The sequence below is a fragment of the Lampris incognitus genome, chromosome 2, assembly GCF_029633865.1.
Source record: "Lampris incognitus isolate fLamInc1 chromosome 2, fLamInc1.hap2, whole genome shotgun sequence".
Taxonomy (NCBI): domain Eukaryota; kingdom Metazoa; phylum Chordata; class Actinopteri; order Lampriformes; family Lampridae; genus Lampris; species Lampris incognitus.
In genome coordinates, this window is record NC_079212.1 from 39456876 (window position 1) to 39480879 (window position 24004).

A 24004-nucleotide genomic window follows, 5' to 3' on the forward strand; every position below is an offset into this window, starting at 1 on the left:
GTCTTTGCTGTCCACCTTTACCCTTTCTCCCAAAGGATTTTAATAATGTAATATTTGGCCTGTTTTATTAAAAAAAAATCTTCCTAATACTACTAAATACGACTACTGATATTTATATTTACAAATTATTATTATTATTATCATTGTTATCATCATCATCATTATTATTATTATTAATATTGTTATTATTGTTGTATTTCAGGAAGCATATTTTCTATAAATTTCTTTAAATTATGTCTTGATGCATGCTCAATAATCCAGGCAAGAAAATCAAAAAAGGTTGAATCAGTTCATCTGGATACAACGTATCCTTCATCTGGATACAACGTTTATTAAACATTGAATCAGTTCATCCGGATACAACGTATCCTTCATCTGGATACAACGTTTATTAAACATTGTATCCAGATGAAGTGATTCAACCCTCTTTGATTCTTTAAATTGTCTTTGAAAAGGTTCAGTAGGGTGACCCACATTAAATGGTGCTGCATTTCTATGCACATTGAACTGCAGACATGGTCTCTGTATTCCACATCGTTGCCGTGAAAATGAGGAGAGAGCCCATACACACCTTCTCCCCACCTTCTCGGTGCGACTGCCCCAACTTCTCCGTCCCAGCAGCTAGCAAAGAAGACAGGTCGGGTAAATCCAGCCCGCAGGCCAAACCGACAGGAGAGAAACAGATGCTTGTCAAAGATAGTGGATCATAATGGGCTGTTTGTATAATACTCTCTCCCTCTTTTGACGTGCACACACACAAAGAGAATGTCTGGGCACTGATTACAAGGAACTTGAGGCATCAGCAGACTTTTTCTTTTTTCCCCCCTCTCTTTCGGCGGCCTGTATTTGCAGGCGAGACATGTTTTCCTGCAGCCATGATGTTGTTCTGCTGGTGTGCAGTTGGTCAGTGCTCATACTACCAAACTGAATGTGGACGGAGCCTGATTGTAATTATACTGGAACTAATATGCTTTTCAAAATGACCCGTAATGAGTTTCATGCAGCTCTCCAGAGCTCTGTCAGTCTTTGTCTCTCTCTGTCTTGGTCAAATAGTGGAACCGAGCAAGCACTGGTGTGGACCCTGCACAGCATGGCCAAGCCGCCCTGCACACCCTGCACAGCACCGCCAAGCCACCCTGCACACCCTGAACACCCTGTCACAACTACAGGCAGCGCCCGGACTGTCCAAATACCAGCATTTTTTATGATTATCATTTGATTTTTCATTTTGAACGAGAGTTTTTCTTCCTTATTTCAGTGTGCTTGTCATTTGAATGGAAGGGGAAATTACACCCTAACAATAAGTCTGCTCTTAAATGACCCAGGTGTCATTTAACACTATGTCAATGACCCTGACTTCTACACTGGTCACATTTGTTTCAATAAACCCCCTTTAGTTGGACTTACTGGTCGTCTTTATGACCCTGCTTACAAACCTAGATGCGTAATTAATCAACGTCGTTATGGATGGAGTCTAGTCCCGATGACTAGAGTCTTCCTCTATAGTTGAAATAGAGACGCAGAGGATTTGGCCTTTAGCAAACGTGGGCGTTAGCCTGTCCAGCCGCAGCACTGCGACGTATGCCGTCCCCGCCTATATGCACAAATTCCCATCAGCAGCTGCTCTCCAATAATCACAACAACACGGCCCCGTTGGGAAACATCCACATTCAGTATAATTAACAGGCTTATTTAATTAAAGTATAACAAGACAATTTGTTCATTTTGATTCAATTTTTGATTTGTTCTACCATTTGGTAAAGGTCAGCAGAGCATGCTAATCGTTTTTGTCACAAATACACTGTACATGCGCGCGCCGCAGACCCCGGAGGAGAGTGTACATTGCATGATATTTAATTAAGCGCTAATTTGGCGATAAAACGCCCGAGACTTCCTGGCGTCTACATCGCTGCCCTCGTAACACTTGAAAATACAATAGGAGATGTTGTTATTTAGTCATCTGAGTGTCCCTTTTAAGCAGACGAATAAATAGCCGGCTTGGAATTTTTATTAGATTTATTTTCTGAAAGTGTGAAAGTGAGCATGTACATGTACGTGTGTGTATTGCTGCTTTCTGTCTACTGACCAAAACAGCATGTGACGCATTTTTTGATATAGGAATAACAGATTTATTTATATGCCGGTTCTGTGCGTGCTGGAAACAAATGGACCTCTGTTGTGAAATGAGGAAGGGTGGGGTGGGGTTGGTGGTGGGGGGCGTATGTTTTTATTTATGCCATGGCACATTTGCAAGGCTTGCATGCGATGAGCTTTGCCATGGCACCATTTGCTTGATAAGATGGAGCATGCCAATCGCGGGATCTGGTGGGAGACAAAGATGAGGTCCAGGTTGAGCCCCTCTATCGGCTCAAGGCGTCTGTTTCATTTCCATAATCTCCGGTCCCCCATTATCAGCAGAGGAGGAGAGGCGGGGGGGACAAGAGAGGAGCTGACCATCCCAATCCTGTGGGCTGTCAAACTTTATTTTGCTCCGTCCAGGGGAGCCTCATTGTTCTGCCAGCTGAAGCCGGCGTGGAGCCTCGGCTAGCGTGTGGTACCAAAAAGGCAAAACAGTGTGCAGAGGTTGTGTCCACCTGGACTCTGCTGCTGAGGCAGAGGTAGCAAGAACACCGCCGCACACATTTTGGAGGAAAAAACAAACAAACAAGAAACCCCTCCGGCCCCTTAAAATTCCCATTCAGATACCCCTCTTTGGTTTGTATACAGAGGCCATTGTGAAATAGAAATGTTGTAAAAAATTAAGAAAGAGAGGCTGAGAAGGGCGCCGGTCACATGGTCACATGGTCATGTGGTTGCATGGTTGCCGGTTCAAATCCAGCCGGTGAGCTTTGTTGCAAGTCATAGCCCCCTCTCTCTCTCTCCCCCCCCCCATTTTCTGTTTGCCTCCGCTCCTCCACTTTTGGTATCCGATAAAGGTGTAAAATACCAACAGAAGTAATCTTTTGGAAAGAAAAAAAAGAAGGAGGGAGGGAGAAAGTGGGAGGAAGAGAGACAGTTTCAACTGTGACTTGTTTGTAAGGCATTATGTGAAAACTGAGGAAACTATCCACATACGCAGGGCCAAAGCCATGGGTTGTGGGCTGGCAGAGAGACAGCCAGCCAGCCAGAGAGCGAGAGAGAGAGAGACGGGAAGAGCGAAACTGAGTCAGACAGAGAAGTGATGCAAGGCATGGATGTGCCATTTTGCTAACATCCCCCCCACCCCCCCTCCTCCCACCTCCGCGTCACCCCTCCCACCTCCCTTAAATCCACCAGCATGTGGAGGGAAAACAAATAAGAAGTCCACGATCGTCGCTGGAATGAAAAGGCAGCGCTGCAGCCACCCCGAGGACTCCGAGGGGCCTTTTGGAGAAGTGATCCACAGCCCACCACACCGGCCTCAAGTGTTGTCACGCCGTGTTAGTGGCAAATCGCTTTGCAGCGAACCCCCCCCCCCCCCCGCCACTTATTCCAGCCCCCCCCATCACCCTTCACCAACCTGTCACAATGAACCAGATATGTTTGTAAACACATCGTCTCCTTTAAAGGCGTGCAACGTATATGCCTCGTCTTTTCTTTCTTTTTTTTTTTTACCTCCGTTTTAGGAAAACAAATCTTTGCGATGACTAAAATGGTGGAGGAATTGATTTAATTAATGCAGCACCATGTCCTGCGGCCACATGTAATCCGTTGAGGATTCTCTAGCTGGAGCTTTTGAAGGGGGGGGGTACAAAAAGATATCCTCTGTGAGACTCTTCCAGTGGCCTGTAATGAGAGCCTCTGTCTAATCCCATAATTCCTTGTTTAATTAAACTACAGAGCTGGCCCTGTAGTTTTCTAAGACGGTTTGATTGGCCCTTTCTTCTTCTTGTGATTTGTTATTTCGGTGGCATGTGACAAACTTTCCCTAATAATGAGTACATACACGTACGTACACACACACACACACACACACACACACACACACACACAGACACCAACCAACCACTGGTGAGACTCTGGAATAAAATCTGTGTCCACCCACACACACTCCACACTCAGCACCCAGAAGGCATTGCACAAGTATCTTTGCATATCTCAGATGGGGCCTACAACCCTATGTATGTATGTATGTATGTATGTGAGGTTTTCCAGTGTTATTGTATTTAGACATGGAAATAAGCAAACGTTCAGTCTGTATGAGATGTGTGCACGCACCCTTAAATGTTGACCTCAGAAAGTGACACGCAGCTTGGCAGCGTGTCATTATGTCAGAGCCGTCACCGTTAACATGAAAGGCCATTATAAGGTCATTATAAGGCCATTATAAGGGCTTTATAAGGGCTTTATGCATACCGGCTTTCAAGCGGTAGCGGAGACGTTTGGTGTTTTGATGCCACACCCAGACTCCGCGCTGCCTTACTGTCCCCTCAGGGGCCCTCGCGGAGCCGAACAGGAGCAGACAAGAGACGAAGCAGTGCTGAAGTTTCTACACAACACCATCTATTCCCACATGTGGCGACTGAGCTCATCACACCTCTCAGTGTGTCAGCGACACACACACACACACACACACACACCCGCATGCACGCACGCACGCACGCACGCACGCACGCACGCACGCACGCACACACGCACACACACACGCACACACACACACACACACACACAACAATTTCAAGGATGTCTGGGTAGCATAGCGGTCTATTCCGTTGCCTACCAACACAGGGATCGCCGGTTCGAATCCCCGTGTTACCTCCGGCTCGGTCGGGTGTCCCCACTGACACAATTGGCCGTGTCTGCGGGTGGGAAGCCAGATGTGGGTATGTGTCCTGCTCGCTGCACTAGCGCCTCCTCCGGTCAGTCAGGGCGCCTGTTCAGGGGGGAGGGGGAAGTGGGGGGAAATAGTGTGATCTTCCCACGCGCTACGTCCTCCTGGTGAAACTCCATACTGTCAGGTGAAAAGAAGCGGCTGGCGACTCCACATCGGAGGAGGCATGTGGTAGTCTGCAGTCCTTCCTGGTTCGGCAGAGGGGCTGGGACGGCTCAGAAGAGTGGGGTAATTGGCGAAGGTACAATTGGGGAGAAAAAGGGGGGAAAATTCACACAAAAACAAAATTCAAAGGCACACACAGTTGGATTTACTCGTCCCCGGCACACACCCATGAAACACAAGGTGTGAGTCCATGCGAGCTGCTGCACTTTAGTGTTCTCAACAAGCCTGGAAGAGAGTCAGCTGGATCTGCAGACGACTGCAAGCTCGGTTATTTGGCACCTTGCACTTTCGTTCAAATGCGGCAGACTTGAAGGGTTAGACTAAATCCCTCTTAATCAAAAGGGGGTGACCGACATCCCCGTTGACACCATGTCAGTGTTGTCATCACAGGTGTGATTCCTCTGGCAACAAATTGCCAGCTACGCTCGCTTTGCTCGAGGCTCCCTTTGCTCGAGGCTCCCTTTGCTTGGATGGTTGTGTCAAACCTTCATCTCACAAGTGAGGCCACTTGATCCCTCTCCAGAGCGGCACTCCTGCTCCTGAAGTGTGCTACAGGGGCATACCTGAAAAAGAGAATGAAGCGTTAGGGGGTCCGAGCCTGTTCTACTGTAAAAGGCAGCTGGCGGTTTTAAGCAAGGTCACAGCTACTGCATGTTTTAAACCCATGTGGTGGTGGTGGTGGTGGTGGGGGGGGGTTGTCTCGCGCTCCAGCCCCATCTCCCGTTTCCTTCCTTTTCAGCTTCCCCAACTCAGAGCCTCTCCTAATCTCTCTCTCTCTCTCTCTCTTTCACTTTTGGCCTTGAATCCTCCCTAAATTTTCACTCTGCTCCCATTTCTACTTCGCTCACCCCGCCAATTTACTTCTTTCTCTCTCCGTCGAGCCACAGTCACCTTATCATCGCTGCAGCACAGGGCTGGCAGTCTGAGACGCTGACACCCTCACCTTCTCCTCCCCTCTTTCTCCTCTCCTCTCCGCTCCTCTCTGCTCCTCTCCTCTCCTGTCCTAAGGGCCGCCCACCCCCCCAATCCTCCCCACACACACACACACACACACACACACACACACACACACACACACACACATACACACCTCTATGCATATCTACGAGGTGCAGGGTAAAGTCAGGCAGTGCAGCCGTCCCTAACACGGGATGGCTTAAAGTGTGAAGGGAGAAGCCACGGGCTGGATGCCGGATTAGATGTGGAGGGGGGTGGTAGCGGTGCTGCCGGTGCTGAGGGGAGTGAATTGGGGATGGGATCAGACCCCCCAAACCACTGGCAAATAAATAAGGGCACCGCTAACATCCAGGCCAAGTGAGGAAAGAGGAAATGGGATAAGAATGGCCTCGGACCACTCCGTTTGTCACCTAGACAGACCGGAGACAGACACATACTGAAAAAAAGAGTTGGACCAAGAGTGACAGACACAGATGAAGTGAGACGGAGAGAGGGAGGCTGGTGTAAGACAGCCAGCCAGGGCAGCGAGACAGTCTTGGGGACAGACATGACTAGAGAACATGTTGAAGAATGAGCTGGCTGGCTCGGCTAATTTAAACCACTGCAGTCTGTGTGCATGTTCAGCGTGCTTGTGCATACGACTGCACGCGCATTTCCGACTTCGCTGGGGGGAAGAAGAGGGAAAAGTGGATGCAAAGAGAAAAACAATATTTTAATTGTGTCATAACATGACTACTGAATCTTACTTTCTTACGAGAAACACTTTTATTGTTGTCCGCGGTGTCATATCTAATTGATGCTCAGACCGGCGGCAGTAGCTGTCATTTGCAGAGTTCATCGGCACAGAAAAGTATTATAAATATACATTAACCTTGCTGCCAATCCCTGCAAGTAGCGGGCCGCTTTGACAGATATGGATAGCAGTGTGCATTAGATAATCTGCAGAAGAAGAAGAAAACACAGCATCGATGCATTGTGCGTGGGGGATTCAATGAAATCAGCGGCACAATAAATATATTGGGAATTCGCAACCGTGCCAGTTTTTTTTTTTGTCTGACGTGCCCTCAAGCCTAGTGGAAGAATAGTGGCACATGGATCACCAAGGTGGTCTGGTGAGATTAGCACCCCCCCCCCCCATTCCCTTCTGACTCTCAGCTCCAGGCCCCGGGGACTCGCAGTATATGTTTGTACTGATGCAGGATTGTATTCAGCAAGAAGGAAGGACTCTGTCGTGTGAATTACCACACAGTGAAATCATAAAGCCCTCGGAGGAGGCCTCGGAAGCCATGTTATTTGAAGCAGCAGTTGCCCTCGCGTTCTCTGCACTACGGATGGTATCTGTATGGGCAGTGCTGCTGTGAGCTTGGCTTGGAAGCGGGCCCATTTTGCTTAAAAAGGCCTATTAAGTTTTAATGGGTCAGTAATCATGTGTGGAGGAATCCAGTGATGCAAAAAAAGAGGCTCATTTGAGGATTTCCCAGATCCCTTAACCGCCGAAGAGCCCGTGTGCAGCTTCGGTTGGAAGTTGGGAGAAATACGGTTTCTGCGTTATCATATCAGCTTTTAAATCAGTTTTCCAAATCACAAATGTATTTCCCATAATTCTGTGTAACCTTAGCATGCAGGAGAAACAGGGAGTTTATCACAAATGCCACACACACTGCTCCCGTACAACACTCAAGAAACATCAGATGTGATCCGAATGCCTCCCTGACAAAATACCATGGCCCTTGACATCGCTCTTATTGTCAAAATATTATGTACACCATCTGTCCATGCTCATGCAAACCACTGGCCTGGACTAAAAAACACCGTTTACTGCATGCAAACGCGTCCACAACATGACTAGAAAGACAGAAGGAGGTGATAGAACGAGTCAGTCGACACACTGTGAGAATGCTTATCGGTGACTACCAGTACTGGGTTTTATGCATCTGGCTAACACAAAGAAACACTCGCTTTGTTGCACCTCTTTTGTGGGTCTGGCCCCTTTACTAGAGGTTAAGTGAGTTACTGGGGGGAAAAAAAGACGAAAACAAACTTTTCCCCCCATATTTACTGCCGCAGTCTTTGTCGTCCCTGTGACATATGACCAGTACAGCGAGTAGTGTTTTAGACTGCTGTTACTATTAAAGTAACATTACTGTGTAATTAAGGTAAAGATAAATGGCCTTTGTTCATTTTAATGACATCACATTATTTGCTGTTCAGCCAGGTTCCCGCCTCGCCGGGCTAACTCGTGGGAGTAAGGCTTAAACTTTGCTAAGCCCGGCTACACTGAACAGGGGCACACATACAAAAGCAGAGGAGAAGAATATCACATTTACAATTATCATGAAGTTTGCTCATTACCATTCCCGAGCTAATACCTGGAATCTAATCCGCCAAGTTAGTTTAATGTCAGCTAGCTCTGCACTGCTAAGCTAGTCAAGTAACTCGAAACAAATACTTTGCATTCCGGCCTTATGCCGGATGAAATTCAAAGATGTCTCAAATTCTTCCTCAGTTTCCTTTAGCATATTTTGCATTTTGCTCTCCTGTTCAAGACTGCCGAGGGTAAACCTGCACTGACAACAGTAACAGAGAGTGGCGCGAGGTTTGGTCTCGCTTCTTGGCAGTGCGAGTCTACATCATCTCAACACATCTTGTGTTGTGATTTCAACTGTCAGGTGGACGTTGCTGTACAACCAGATTGTCTGGTGCAGATTTAAGGTAATGCTGCAAGATGTGTCACTGACTGTACACAGAAAATAGTCACGTCCCAAGTTCAAGTTCAAGGAGTCAGTGTTTGTGTGTGAGTCCGAGCCAAACTTTGCGCCATTCGTTTTTAAGTCCGGCTCGGGTCACAAGTTATCAGAGTTGGGCCTTGAGTTTCACTCGAACCCGAGTCTCTCGCTTGAGTGCTACACCAGAGTTAGGATATCTTGTGTTCATTTAGAGGCGGTAAACTGACTGATCTCTCCTCCTGTGTCCCCTCTCCAGGCAGTCGGATGGATGACGGTTCAGACGTGGAGTCGGAGCCCGACCTTCCCCTGAAGAGGAAGCAGAGGAGGAGTCGCACAACCTTCACCGCAGAGCAGCTGGAGGAGCTGGAGAAAGCTTTCGAGAGAACCCACTACCCTGACATCTACACAAGGGAGGAGCTGGCCCAGAGGACCAAACTCACTGAGGCCCGTGTCCAGGTAAAGAGACATGGATAACATAAAATCCACCATGGAGCATTACTGAAGCTGTAAAAATGTTCTGTATCCCTTACTTATCCTGTCCACATTTAAACAAAAGCACACCGGGGAACTTTTTGGCTTAAATCAGTACGAATTATTATGGCATGAGGCACTTTATTTACCACAATAAAAGCTGACAGCTGGACTCACAGAAGCCAAAACCCATATAAAGAAATGCACAGGAGGTAGAACAGGACTGCCGGTCTCGTATCTGTTTGGCCCATCATCGTAACGACTCAAACGGTCGATATCTGAGCTTGTATGTGCACAAACACACAAGACACGCTCGCACTCTTCCCTGCATGCATAGACACCCACAGTCTGTCACGCACAAACAAAAGCAGAAGGTCATTCGGCATTTGGGAAAAGCCTTTGGCGGATCTAATGGCCTTTGGTTGTCGGCGAACAGGCTGAGGTCAGTGTTAAGGAGAAACGTACCATCACAGCCAGCTAAATGGTGGAGCACGACCCCTTTGTAACCTCCTCCAGCTTTTTTTTTTTGGAGGTTGACATTCATATATGCCATGGCTAATTTTGGTCACTGGGTTGTCCCCCCCCCCCACTCTTTTTCTCCCCAATTGTACAATTGTACACGGCCAATTACCCCACTTTTCTGAGCAGGTCCTTGGTCTCCGCTCCACCCACTGTGCTGAGCCGGGGAGGGCTGCAGACTACCACATGCCTCCTCCGATACATGTGGAGTCGCCAGCCACTTCTTTTCACCTGACAGTGAGGAGTTTCACCAGGTGGACGTAGCACATGGGAGGATCACGCTATTCTCCCCCAGTTCCACCCTCCCCCCTGAACAGGCGCCCCGACCGACCAGAGGAGGCGCTAGTGCAGTGACCAGGACGCATACCCACATCCGGCTTCCCACCTGCAGATACGGCCACTTGTGTTTGTAGGGACGCCCGACCAAGCCGGAGGTAACAGTGGAACTCGAACAGGCGATCCCCATCTTGGTAGGCAACGGAATAGACTGCTACGCCACCCGGACACCCCAACTCGGTTGTTTTTATAGTTAGTGTGTCTTTCTTGGTTCTTCTGAGGACGACCACATCGACCATGATATGCTGCAGCTACAGACAGAGAGCACGGACTGTGGCGTTGGAAACCCCTCACCGTGTTACCACTCATTCTCCTTCGTCTCATCCTCACATTTCATCGCGTCTTTTTTCCCCCCTCTTTTTGCACATTCTCTTATATGTTTACTCTCTTTCTGACTTCTATTCACACGTACATAAAATGCTCCCCTAAGTCTGCCAGCTGTTCATGTCTTGCTGAAGAACACTCTTTTCTCACTTAGGTTTTGACAGTTTCACTGCCTGGAAGTACCGCTGGAGAAAAAAGAAGAAAAAAAAAACTACTGTGGAGTTATAGCAACAGCTGTTAGGTGTGCAGCCCAGGGGGGGCGGTGGGGGACAGGGGGATAAAATGAGCTGCACATTCCTGATGGATTTCTCATTCTAACGTCTTGGCTGGGATCTTTTCTTCCCACCACTTTCAAGCCCACCGCTCCTTGTAAAATTCACCGCGTATTAGAGAAGGCTTCTTGGGGATCTCTCTTGGGAGCTTTCAGCCCAACAGCAACATGAATCAATCGAAGCCTAGTATGAGTGAAAGAGACAAGGAGAGAGAGGGAGAGAGAGAGACAGAGAGAGAACACGGCTAGGCAAACCGCCTGGCTCCACGCTGTGCCCCGTTAACTCTCGCCCCAGCGGACAATTGAATAACTTACCCTCATCTCACAGCAGGTCACAGTGTACTTCACACAATGTAAACAGTCATGTGACCTTCCCACCCGCGCCTCTGACGTATACCTGTCCGAAATGCATTGGTGGGGTACCCCGGGATGGGCAACAAGGAAGATGTCGCGATTGACATCCATTTATAGGGACATCACTTCAGCGTGCATAACGAATACATCAGTTTGGGGTGTAATAATTATTCAGCCAAGTTGTGTGTGGACACACAATCAATATGCAATATTGACACTAAGCGTCTACGTGGACCTCATGATAATATGACGGTACATAACATTAATGATATTGAAGCTAATGGCCCTCCTATGAGTTGATAACTGTAGGGCGTATAACCATCAGTACTCTGGGAATATCTATATCCTCGGGAAAAATACATGGATAAAAGCAAGAAAGAAGGAAAATGTTCCCGATCCCTGATATGAGAGGAAGGGAAAAATCAGGCCGTATACTGCTGCGTAATGTCTCTCAGCATTGCTACCTCGCCGCCTCGGCCCCAGCTGGCCTCAGACACAAGCATCTGTTGGCTGGCTGTGTGTTATTCCACTGACATGACAAGTACACACATCACTCACGCCGTGTGGCCTTGGAAGAAGAGTGGCAGCCAGTAACCCCACACTTTAACGCAACACAACATGCAGGACAACTTCTACTCGCGGAATTAGGTTTGTCGTTTAGGTCAACAACAGTGGGCTGATTCTTTTCTTTTCTTTTTTTTAAAATTTTCTTAATCGTTCACTTTCTTCCAATAGACACAATTTATCGACCCCGTCTACCATCCATCACGGTGTAATTAAGAAGGGGGTCATCAGTTCTTCACCTGTGTTCACCGCTGCCAGATGTGTGACTATCAAATTCACCCTACAGAGAAAGCGGATGAAAGCATAGCAGCCTATACTGTTTTTTTTTCCTCTTCATTTATTGGCTTTATAGTTAGTTGTAAAATCAACTTCTCCCCGTTACACAAGAAAGAGGCCTATCCCATTTCAAGGCCGACTGTCCTGTTCTGCAGGTCTGGTCTTCACCCGTCTCCTTCTGAAACCCCATCAGATGTTTTCACAGACTTACAAATACTTACCGGTTGGACGGTGTCCATTTATTTGGTTTACTATGAACATTTCTCAACCAATCTTTATTTTGAAGCACTCGATTCTGGCCATATGCTGGCAAATAATTAATGCCTTTATTAAAATGTATCTTTTTTGTTTTTTTTGTTTTGTTTTTTTGTTTTTGTTGTTGCTAACATGCCATTGAAGATAATGGCAATAGGAGTTAAATTGACTGTCCTCGAAGTACTGGAAAATCTTTTGGCAACGTTTTCTATGATGCCCATGTCTATAATGCATCAAAAATATATGCTGCATTATAATCTGCTTAAAATTATAATTATAAACACATAAATATTCATAATACTTTTTACTTTTGGTGATGAACAACTGAATGATGGATATTTACATTTCACTAATGTAATATTTCCCCAAAAAACTCAATGTAAAGACTCAATTGACTCGTTATAAAGCATTATAAATATTCAAGAGCGCTTATAACTATAATTATACAGTGCTATAAGCAGATTACAATGCATTATAAGTATGTTTGTAATGCATTATAGACATGGGCGTCATAAAAAATGTTGCCTATCTTTTATATGAAGGTGTGTACAGTATGTTGTTAGCATCACAACTGCATTTGGAAAACAGTTAAACGCCCATGTTGGTGTCAGGGGGCTGGAGGAGATGGGTGGAGAGACTCAATAGTGCTATTGTCAATCCAGTGGAGCTAGCTAGCTATGTCCCAGAGCGAAACTGTCAAAGCGTCACCCTTTGCAAAGGTCATCTGTCATTTTTATAGCTAGCTTTGCATCTTCAACCTAAACATTTTGGATCAGTCAACGTCCAATATTTAAAAACAGCTTGAATATGATGTGAGGAGAGCGGCCCTGGCACAATGCATCGCGCCCACATTCTCCTCTGGCTGGTTAACATGAAACAAATGAACAATGGGTTGCTTACAGGTCAACTGACAGGGTTACACTGTAGATGCTCAGGTCTCCAGCTGTAAATAGACCCGCTGCTCGTGACAAGTTAGTCCTAGGAAGACAGACCATGTAGATGTAAAAGGCATTGGCAGGGGCATGAGTGGAATATACTAATGCTATATTACTTCACTTGAAGAGATGATTTTTTTTTTGGTGGACTCGTTGTCATTTTGGAGGTATTTTCCTTAACATTTAAAAACTTGAGCAATGGAGGGAGACAGTCTGAAGTTCAGAATCAGGAATCAGGAACATTTTATTGTCGCTTCCCCCAGCCCACAGCAGTGCAACACAAAGACAAAAACACATATCCAAAAACTACAAGAACACACATATCCAAACTAACACATATATCCAGACTGGAAAAAAAAATCACTGTCCGAGGGAGCCTGCCAGGATGACTGTCGGAACTGCCAGTCTGCATGGGCTAGCAGTTAGCTTAGCCTGCCCCGCTTCCATGTCCTGTCAGACCGCCCTCGGCGTCTCCTCTTTGGGTGCAGCTCCAAGCAGGAGCCGTGGTCCTCGAGTCCACCGGACGCTTAACGCTAGTTACGGCTAACAAACAGAACTACACACATGCATACACTTTTATACACACAAATCGTTTCACACACGAAGACATGAAACACAAAAAGACACACACACACACACACACACACACACACACACACACACACACACACACACACACACACACAGAGTCGCTTCCCTTGCTGACCACTATGACGTAAAAGGCCCTGTTGTTCCTCATTAGGTGGCAGGGATGTCTGCTGCCAGAGTGACAGTTTATAAAGTCAGGATGTGGCTACTGCAGCATGTTTTGGACACCATGAGAGAACTATTAACTCAAAGGGTTTTTTTTGTCTCAATTTTTTACATGTAATAATTATGAGAAAGCATGCTGATAATTAAAACAATGGTATTAGCGCTTTCTGGAGTAATTGAAATATTTCTGAGATCATAATAAATCCTATGGACTGCTTAATAATCCAGACGGCCCCGCTAACAGTCAAGATGTTGTTGTCACGTCTTATACACCTGTCCATAGCATCAAATCATCAACCCTGACTGACCTGCATTTGGTCTGCATCGGGGGAGGGGGGGGGGCATTCACCCATCCTTATAGCGAACCTTGCTCCGCTTAAAAACAGCTCGTGTAAAATGTCAGCTCACAGCAAACCTTTCAGAGTCATTTGTTTCCCGGCACCACAAAGGAACAAATGGGATTTGTGTCAATCAGTGAGTTGAAAGCAGTCGCTACATACCGGGACCAGTGTTCAAACAGAGAGAGTTATTATTAGAATTTTAATGAATTTCTTTCAGTGTCTCTTTCTGTTCCTGATAGTTATCGGGCTAATCCTCCCCTCCGCTCTCGGCATCCTAGCTCTTCTTTAATTAGCAGTGCCAGCCCCAGCTAAAGCAGACGTAGCGATGGGGGCGGGGGGGGGAGTGAGCGAATCAGAGACACACAGAGAGATAAAGACAGACAGACAGACAGACTCTCCTTACTGGGCTGATGTTCCTCAGTTCATTTTCAGCAGGCTATTGAAGCCAGCAGTGACCAGGCTGTAGGATGAAGCACCATCTGATCTGCGTTCAGTTGAACATGACTTTGTCCATACGGCACTGGCTCCAGATGCATGCAAACAGAAGCTAAGACACATGTGTCAAAAGTTAGGATGAACACTTGTTGCAGCAGCTTTGGCACATTTTTTTCCATTATTTCCTATTCTTTCTTCACTGTTGCGCCATTATTTCGTTTCTTCTTCTGTATATTTGTGACACTGGGAACTGTGGGGGACGCACACCACCACTTCCAGTTTGACCTGTAAACCTGTGCATGCTGGATCTCTATGTTATTTCCCACAGTGCATCTCTATCATGTGTTGCTGTAAGAGTTCCAGTGTGTCTCATCCCGTGGCTCTCGTTGTCCTTCTCTGTATCCCATTTTGTGGCCCGGGGCAGGCGTGACTAGGCATTTGAATCTGGGACCGTGTGCACTGAGTTTGACTGCGATTCTTAAAAATGTGTCCGCAATATAGCACATGGGTCCATATCTGCAAACATGTCTGTGCTTCCCCACTTCTGTGTCTGTGGGTGTAACAGACAGAAAGGGAACAAGATGACGGGAGCATGGAGCTGAAGGGAAAAACTTAGGGCGAGAGAAAAGAGGTTTGCACAAAGAAGTCAGCGGTAAGAGTGACAAGGAGAAAAGGGGAGGAAATGGAAAACTCAGAGAAGAGCCCCCCTGTAAGAGGAGCGGTAGATCAGGGAGGTAGAGAGGAGCGGTAGATCAGGGAGGTAGAGAGGAGCGGTAGATCAGGGAGGTAGAGAGGAGCGGTAAATCAGGGAGGTAAAGAGGAGCGGTAGATCAGGGAGGTAAAGAGGAGCGGTAGATCAGGGAGGCAGAGAGGAGCGGTAGATCAGGGATGGGGTACATGGAGGTGCGGATGAAGCTGCGGGTGGATTGATGTCAGGTCTTTTCATGCTTTTCAGTCTCCGTTCTGTTGGACTTTTCTGCTGTGAAATTCAATCAGGTTATCCAGGTTTTACCGCTCATCGTGCCCGCCACACTGGACATCCTGTCCACACACACACACACACACACACACACACACACACACACACACACACACACTGTCAGCTCTTGCAGTAATCCCAGGGAGAAAATCAACACGCTACCTCTTTAAACCAATATCACACACACACACCTACACACACACACACAAATGTCAAAAAATTTTACACTACAGCATAGAGACGCACATAAAATATACAAGAGGAAAAATACATTAAGTATGCAAGCACATCCACACACTCACCAACACACTCTGTACCACACACACCCACACACATACAGACACACACATATACACACACACACACACACACTGTACTACATACACATATATACACACAAACACACACAGATATACACACACTGTACTACACACAGACACACACACAGTACTACTTACACACACACACTTTGCTTGCTGGTTGTCCATCGTGCCCGATGATGACCATCTTCTTCTATTTGTGGGTCCTTTGAGGACTCAGATAGCAGAACATACCTGCGCAGAGATGGTTTTTAAAGTGACATGGGGGGTGCGCTTCTCCCAACGCCACATGACTTGATTGTAGAGGAGATGGATCCGATGGCAAGGGTGATCCCTAGACGACCGGCACCTCCACACAACTGCAGGGGCCTGCCGGAAATCCTGTTTTTCAGAAACCGCCTCGAAGCGTGCCGCCACAGCTTGCTTTTCTGTTGGGGTGAGCTCCCTTAGCCTTATGTCTTCCCAGACTCACCCATAAGGCAGCGGGACAGTGGTTGATAGGTGCCAGGGCGTGTCCACCAGGGTGGGCCTGCACACCATATCTCTGGGGCCCACTGCTGCTCCGAGATCCCCTGCCAAGTTAGCCTGGGGCCGCAAGACCCTAGTTACCATGTGTGGCCACGGGGAGGCCTGGCAGGAGTCTTGGTGAAGGAGAGGCTATGTACTGGCAAGGGAAGGCTTACACGCTAGGATGCTTCCCTATTCGCCACAAAGGCTAGCCAGCGGCAGCAAGCTAAGGGCAGGAAGGACACAAGCGGGTTGGAAGAACACATGCACCTTCTCTCCAACTACACACTGCTACACTAGACGCATCACAAAACCCTGTGTGTATGTACGTGCACACACACACACACACACACACACACACACACACACACACACACACACACACACACACACACACACACACAGTACAGCAGTAGTATACAGAGTACATGACTGCTACTAGATTGTGTACATCTCTGTGTGTGACAGTGGGCAGGTTGCTGTGATTTGTTGTTGTCATTATAACATGAAGAGTCCTCACAGTGTATAAAGTGCAACACTCACATCCTACCAAACTCCTCCCCTCACGCGCCTCCTGGTTACAGGAGGTTAACTGGATGGGAGACGCGCCTCCTGGTTACAGGAGGTTAACCAGATGGGAGACGTGCCTCCTGGTTACAGGAGGTGAACCAGATGGGAGACGTGCCTCCTGGTTACAGGAGGTGAACCAGATGGGAGAATGTTGGTTTAGTGACCACTGCAGATGTTTTGTCTTCAGCCGCCAGTGCGCCACATGTGTTGGTAGAGTTATATATAGATGTGTTGCTTTAGATCAGGAATGACTGCAGGTGGTGTCGAGAGAGGGAGGACCCGGTGCACCAGTCCCGGGCTGCACTAGGACTGAGGAGCTGGTGGGCCGGTATGGACTGGTGCGGTACATGTGGACTGGCTGAGCCAGTAGGATGCAGTGGCTGCAGAGTGGTTCTCAGTGTTGGTGATGGCTTCTGCTTAGACACACACTCAGACAACACAACCATGTAGTTTCCCCACATACAGGTACACATACACACATACAGGTACACATACAGGTACACATACACACATACAGGTAAACATACACACATACAGGTACACATACAGGTACACATACACACATACAGGTACACATACACACATACAAACATACAGGTACACATACACACATACAGACATACAGGTACACATACACACATACAGGTGCAGGTACACATACAGGTACATATACACACATAGAGACATACACGTACACATACAGGTACACATACACACATACACACATACAGGTACAGATGGACATCAACATGTTGTGGTAGTGTGTTTCCCCTTCATGGCAGTTGTTCTGAAGGAGGTGCAGGAGGTGGCACTCCTGTATGTGTAGGTCACCCACAGTGAGGCCAGGAGAGCACTAACAATACCCCCAGAAGATGGGAAAATATTGTCTTTTTGTTTAATTCAATCTAATGGTGTGTTGGTGTGTGTGTATGGTAAAGCGTGTGTTGGTGAGTGTGTGTGTGTGTGTGTGGTAAAGCATGTGTTGGTGTGTGTGTGTGTGTGTGTGTGTGTGTGTGTGTGTGTGTGGTAAAGCGTGTGTTGGTGAGTGTGTGTGTGTGTGTGTGTGTGTGTGTGTGTGTGTGGTAAAGCGTGTGTTGGTGAGTGTGTGTGGTACAGAGTGTGTTGTGAGTGTGGTACAGTGTGTCGGTGAGTGTATTGTGAGTGTGTGTGTGTGTGGTACAGAGTGTGTGTGTGTGTGTGGTACAGAGTGTATGTATGTGTGTGTGTGTGTGTGGTACAGAGTGTATGTATGTGTGTGTGTGTGTGTGTGTGTGTGTGTGGTACAGAGTGTGTCGGTGAGTGTATTGTGAGTGTGTGTGGGCTTGCTTGCATACTTAATGTACCGTTCCTCTTGTATATTGCATATGTGTCTGTATGCTTTAGTGTACATTTTTTTGACGTGCATGTGTGTGTGTGTGGGCGTAAATCAAAGTGTACACTGGTTTGTGAGAGACGGAAAGGCAGACGCGAAGGGAAGAAAGGACAAAAAGAAAACAGCAAGAAAAAGAAAAAGAGAAGCAAAAGCCCAGTTCCAAGGTGACATTGCAGGATGGTTTTGGAGTGAAAAGCATCCTGCCCCTTTCACAGCAAGCCTCTTACCAAACCTCCTGTGTCCTGCTAAAACACGCACACGCACGCACGCACGCACGCACACGCACGCTGGAGGTGAGTGGATAAGCTCCCCGGCAGCTCAGTCACTCAGTCTTTTAACGCGAAGCGTGTGCATGGGAACACGTGGGTGTACGCTCACACGTGCACAAAACACATCTGCACCCTCACGAACACTGACGCACCAGAGGTGGCTGCACCTGCATGCACGCGCAGACGCGTAAACAAAACCTACGTTAACTCCGACACACGCCGTCACCCCGGCGGGCAGCGGGCGAGGAGCAGCGGGCGAGGAGGAGCCTCGTAAGTTGGGGAAGTGAAAAGTGAAACTCCACTTCTTCCCCCGACTCTTACAATAGTACCTTGGGGCTCTAATTATTTGAGTCTCCTCCACAAAAATAGGACTCCAAATGATGTCCTCCACTTGAAAGGCACGTTTTCATTTGCACAAAATGGAAAAAGAAGGATTCCTGGAGAAAGTAAGTGGGTGGTGGGGAGCTGGAGGCGATCCACAGCTCCCTTGCTGCTACCGCAGCGTGCGCGCGTGCGCGTGTGTGCGTGTGTAACTGTCTTGGTGATAGTGTACATTCAGGAGTTGGCTTCATTCGAATGTGGAATAGAAGAGAAGTGTGTGTGTGTGTGTGTGTGTGTGTGTGTGTGTGTGTGTGTGTGTGTGTGTGTGTGTGTGAGAGAGAGAGAGAGAGAGAGAGAGAGAGAGAGAGAGAGAGAGAGAGAGAGAGAGAGAGAGAGAGAGAGAGAGAGAGAGAGAGAGAGAGAGAGAGAACAACAATAGGAAACTAAATAAATATATTTGGGAGGCAAAAGAGAGAGAGAGAGAGGAGATAGGTTGCATAAGCGGGAGAGAGAGAAAGTGAGAGAGAGAGAAAGAGAGAGGGCAAGTGGGGGAGAGAGAGAAGATAGGTAGAGCAAGTGGGGGAGAGAGAGAGCAAGTGAGAGAGGGCAAGTGGGGGGGCGAGAGAGAGAGAGGTAGATAAGGACACTAAAGAGAGAAAGAAAGCGTGTGAGTGTGTGGTTCTCTGTCGAGGCACTGGCTGATACTTGCTTCGAGGCCTCCCCCGTCCCACTCCCCCCTCCTCTCTTTTTAGCTCTGTTTAATTAAGACCTTGGAAATTAGTGTCCTGCTGAGTTGAAAAAGGGGTCATTTTTGCCTTTGGCAATACACACCCCTTCCTCATTTCACAATCTGCCTAATTTGGCTGACTTTAGTTGATGGTGGGGTGGGTGGGGCTGTGTGTGTGTGTGTGTGTGTGTGTGTGTGTTTTTGGGGGGAGATTGTCATGCCATGGCTGCCTCCCTTCCTATTTTGACGTATTTCTGAAGAGACTATATTTTTGCGTCAACATGTGATCCCCAGGGAGGGAGGGAGGGAGTGGACGCGCGGCGTGGCTGTAGTGCCGCCTCTCTGCTCCGGAGGAGCATGATGGTCCAGGGAGCAAGAGCTAAATTGAATTCAGGAGGAATCGCTGCTTCGCCTCAGCCAAGGGCAAAAGTCTCCAAAGCGAACTCTCTGAAGAGTTACGGCTAAAATTATAAGGGTGTATCAGTGTCGCCATATGGCAGGGTGTTTGTGTGTGTGCGCGCGCGTGCATGCATGCGTGCGTGCGCTCGCATCCTGGTTTGCATATTAATTGCACATGTTGTCTGCGTATTGCTATGATCAATGGGCTTGTGTTTGAAAGTGGTGAAGAAAGGAAAGCCATTCAGTTGTTGGGATGCTGGCGACTCCTCCTCCTCCTCCTCCTTCTCTTCAGGGCCCATTCATTCAGAAGCCCATTGTGTTTCCCTTCCACCTGCCCTTTCCTCAATGGGCCAACCCCCTTCGGAGAACAACAGATGATTAACTTGCGCACACTCCATTTGCAGTTCATAAACTGCGCGCACTCCATTAAAAGCTGATTAACTGCTCTTTTCAGCCAGCATCCAATCAGCGACTCCTAACCCCGCGTTTACAACCAGAGCTTGCTATCTTTTTATATTCACAACGTTCTCGTGTTTGTAGCGGCAGTGTCAACGAGACAGGGACAAAACAAGCAAGACGTCAATGATGATTCATCGGACTGGACTAGCTCACCGTGGTTGGTTTCTCTGCAGCTGTTTTCTGATGTTAAACCGCAGCAGTGTGAACAGCATATGGCAGACAGGTGTCCCCCCTGTAATAAACCCAACTGTTTCAAATATTTCCCTGTTTTAGTACTTTCTTGTTACACCGCTGTGTAGTATTGATTTCATACATTGCTGGGAAGATACTTTAAGTTGATGTAGATATCACTAGGATCACTCAGTCAAAATTTACACACACACAAAAAAAAAGACAACTGATGTTAAAACCGTCATATTAGCGCGTCCGGGTAGCGTAGCGGTCTATTCTGTTGTAACACGGGGGTCGCCAGTTCGAATCCCCGTGTTACCAACGGCTTGGTCGGGCGTCCCTACAGATACAACTGGCCGTGTCTGCGGGTGGGAAGCCGGATGTGGGTATGTGTCCTGGTCGCTGCACTAGCGCTGCCTCTGGTCGGTCGGGGCGCCTGTTCGGGGGGCGTAACTGGGGGGGGAATAGTGTGATCCGCCCACGCGCTACGTCCCCCTGGCGAAACTCCTCACTGTCAGGTGAAAAGAAGCAGCCGGCGACTCCACGTGGATCGGAGGAGGCATGTGGTAGTCTGCAGCCCTCCCTGGATCGGCAGAGGGGGTGGAGCAGTGACCAGGATGGGTCGGAAGAGTGGGGTAATTGACCGGGTAAAATTGGGGAGAAAAACGGGGGGGGGGGGACCTTCATATTAAATTGAGGACCATTGCGACCATATGTCTGCGCAAATGCAGAATTTCGCAAAAATACATAGAGACTAATACTATATACCTGTGTGTGCTTTCAAACATGTCCTGGTTTCTGTCAGATCAACGTCTGATATGTTAACCCTGAACCCTGACCCTGTTTCTAACATGAATCTGAATGAACAAATGATGACGGCCCAGAAGCACATGCAACATGTCTCACATAAGAAATCAGGACGTGCACGCTAACACATCTATACACCCTAACTTGTAGTTTAAGCTTTTGCAATATACATGTAGGCATGTGTGTAAGTAACCTGGTAACACCTATTTCAGCATCTCTGATATATTCTCTGCACCATTGCACCTTATCACCTCTTATTTCGACTGTATAAGTCAATCCTTGTGTATACATTTGAAGATTGTTGTGTTGAGGGTGTTATTTTATGTTAAGTACACAGAGAATCCATGAAACCGGAGTCAAACTCCATATATGTGCAAACCTACATGGCCAATAAACATGATTCTGATTCTGATATAAATGATCAAATCTGTCAAGTATTCTTGTATTCTCGTTTATTTTTTAATTCCAGACATTTTCCCAAGTTGTGTTAAGAAACAAATAATAAAGATAATTTACAGCCTGAATCAAGCACCAGACCAACTTACATTGAAAAGAGAATTAAATCTTAGCAACTCATTTAAAATTGGGCCTGTATGGAAAACCCTCGCTCTTATGCACGCTCATAATAATAATGATAATTACATAGTGCTTTTCTAGACACCAAAAGCGCTTCACATTGAAGGGGCTAACTTACTTCAACCACCATTTTCCTGTCCCGGAAGTTGTACAACAGCAGATGGGGAGTTATCATGAAGCCAAGTTTCTGATGAACAGAGGAGTTGGACTCGAATAACATATGATTTATCTGCTCACTTTTGGATTTTAAGCTTCGTATATGTAGGTGTCCACCTTATATACCCTTTGGCTTTGCTCTTGGAACCCAAATAATTCTCGCGTTGTTTACCGTTAAAGACTTTCCACTTCCAGTTCATTCATACACGCAGGCACACACCATACACACGCGCAAACACACTCTTTTCGCTTTTTGACCTATCCATTTTATAAGACTTCCTGCACTTTCCACAGGTCTGGTTCAGCAATCGAAGGGCGAGGTGGCGCAAACAAGCGGGAGCAAACCAGCTAGCAGCGTTCAATCACTTGTTACCAGGCGGATTTCCTCCCACAGGGATGCCCACGCTACCGACGTATCAGCTCCCCGAGTCCAGCTACCCCACAACCACACTATCACAAGGTACGTGCAGCGCTTTACCTTTTTAACACAACGGACCAAAGCAACAAAGCCTGACTTGGTGGTGATGCTTGAATAAGAATGATAATGATGATAATAATAATAATAATCACAGGGTATTCAATGAAGGTTTGTAATGAAATAATGTTCCATGACTTTTGCATGGATATACACAAAAGCCATTGCTCATAGAAGGTCATGTTTTCCAGTATTAGGTATTGGTGGAAGCCTCACCAGTCTCTAAATGGACCGGCTAACGTTTAGCTGGTCCCTGAACCGACCACCCGAACTCTGAGCACTGATGTGCAATTTCAGTGTCTTAAAATATGTAGAGATGGAACTTAAACTACAGAAGGCCCGTTTGGAAGCTGACCTAGCAGTGGAAAAGGTCCGCATAGAAGCCACCCTAGAGACTCTTCAAGTAGAAAAGAAAACAGATGCTGCACGGATTGAAGCAGAAATGCTGGAGTCAGGTTTGATGGACCAAGACCATCAGTCACGTAGCAGTAGAGCCTCTAATCATCTCTCACCCCAGACATGACTTCAGCGTATAGAACACTATGTACTGGACCAGGCCAGCCTCAAGTCCAACCCATTCAGCTCACATGCCTCACCTTATCATGAGCTCCAAGTCACAAGTCACACCCAGCAGCCCGCTACATCCATCCCACTCTACAGACCCCTTCCCATGAAAATGGAGCTGCTCTGGCAGAACGACAGAGGAACGGACAAGAGAGATCAACAACGACCCCTCAGTGATCCTAATGATAACCAGAACAGAGCGGTCAGCCCAGGCACCCCTGACACCTCCACCACTAATGACCTCTTCAGGTTTCTTGCACAGAGCCAGTTGGTGACTTCAGGGTTGACCAATTTCGATGACAAGCCAGAGAATTACTGGGCGTGGACGTCCACCTTCAACGGAGCCATCACAGGCCTGTGCCTGTCAGCGGGAGAAGAACTTGATCTTCTCATCAAATGGCTTGGCAAGGAGTCTTCGGAACAGGCACGGAGGCTCAAAGCAGTAAACATCCGACACCCTCAGATCGGCTTGATGATGGCCTGACAGAGACTGGAAGAATATTATGGCCCACCTGAGGCAATCAAAAGGGCTCTCTTCAATGAACTTGGAAGAGTTTCTGAAGGTGATGCAGAAAGACCTGTACAAGCTCCGCGACCTGGGTGACCTGCTCCTAGAAGTGGAAGCCACAAAGAGGGATGGCTACTTACCTGGCCTGTCTTACCTGGACACCTCCAGAGGAGTGGCTCCAATTGTCAACAAACTTCCATACAATCTTTAGGATATATGGGCATCATTTGGATCCACGTACAAGCAACAAAACAATGTGGCTTTCCCTCCATTCACTGTGTTTGCTGACTTTATCCGCAGAGAAGCCAGAGTAAAAACAGATCCCAGCTTCA

The 24004-nt window shown here is 47.3% G+C and overlaps 1 protein-coding gene across 3 annotated transcripts in view; it reads left to right on the forward strand.

Moving 5' to 3' along the window:
* LOC130108191 (paired box protein Pax-7) overlaps window positions 1-24004 on the forward strand; it is a 68177-nt gene that overhangs the window by 16358 nt on the left and 27815 nt on the right. For all 3 annotated transcript variants that reach the window (XM_056275047.1, XM_056275048.1, XM_056275049.1), the window contains exons 5-6: window positions 8915-9114; window positions 22420-22585. In XM_056275047.1, coding sequence (XP_056131022.1) covers window positions 8915-9114; window positions 22420-22585 — 366 coding nt within the window. The remainder of the gene's footprint in view (window positions 1-8914; window positions 9115-22419; window positions 22586-24004) is intronic.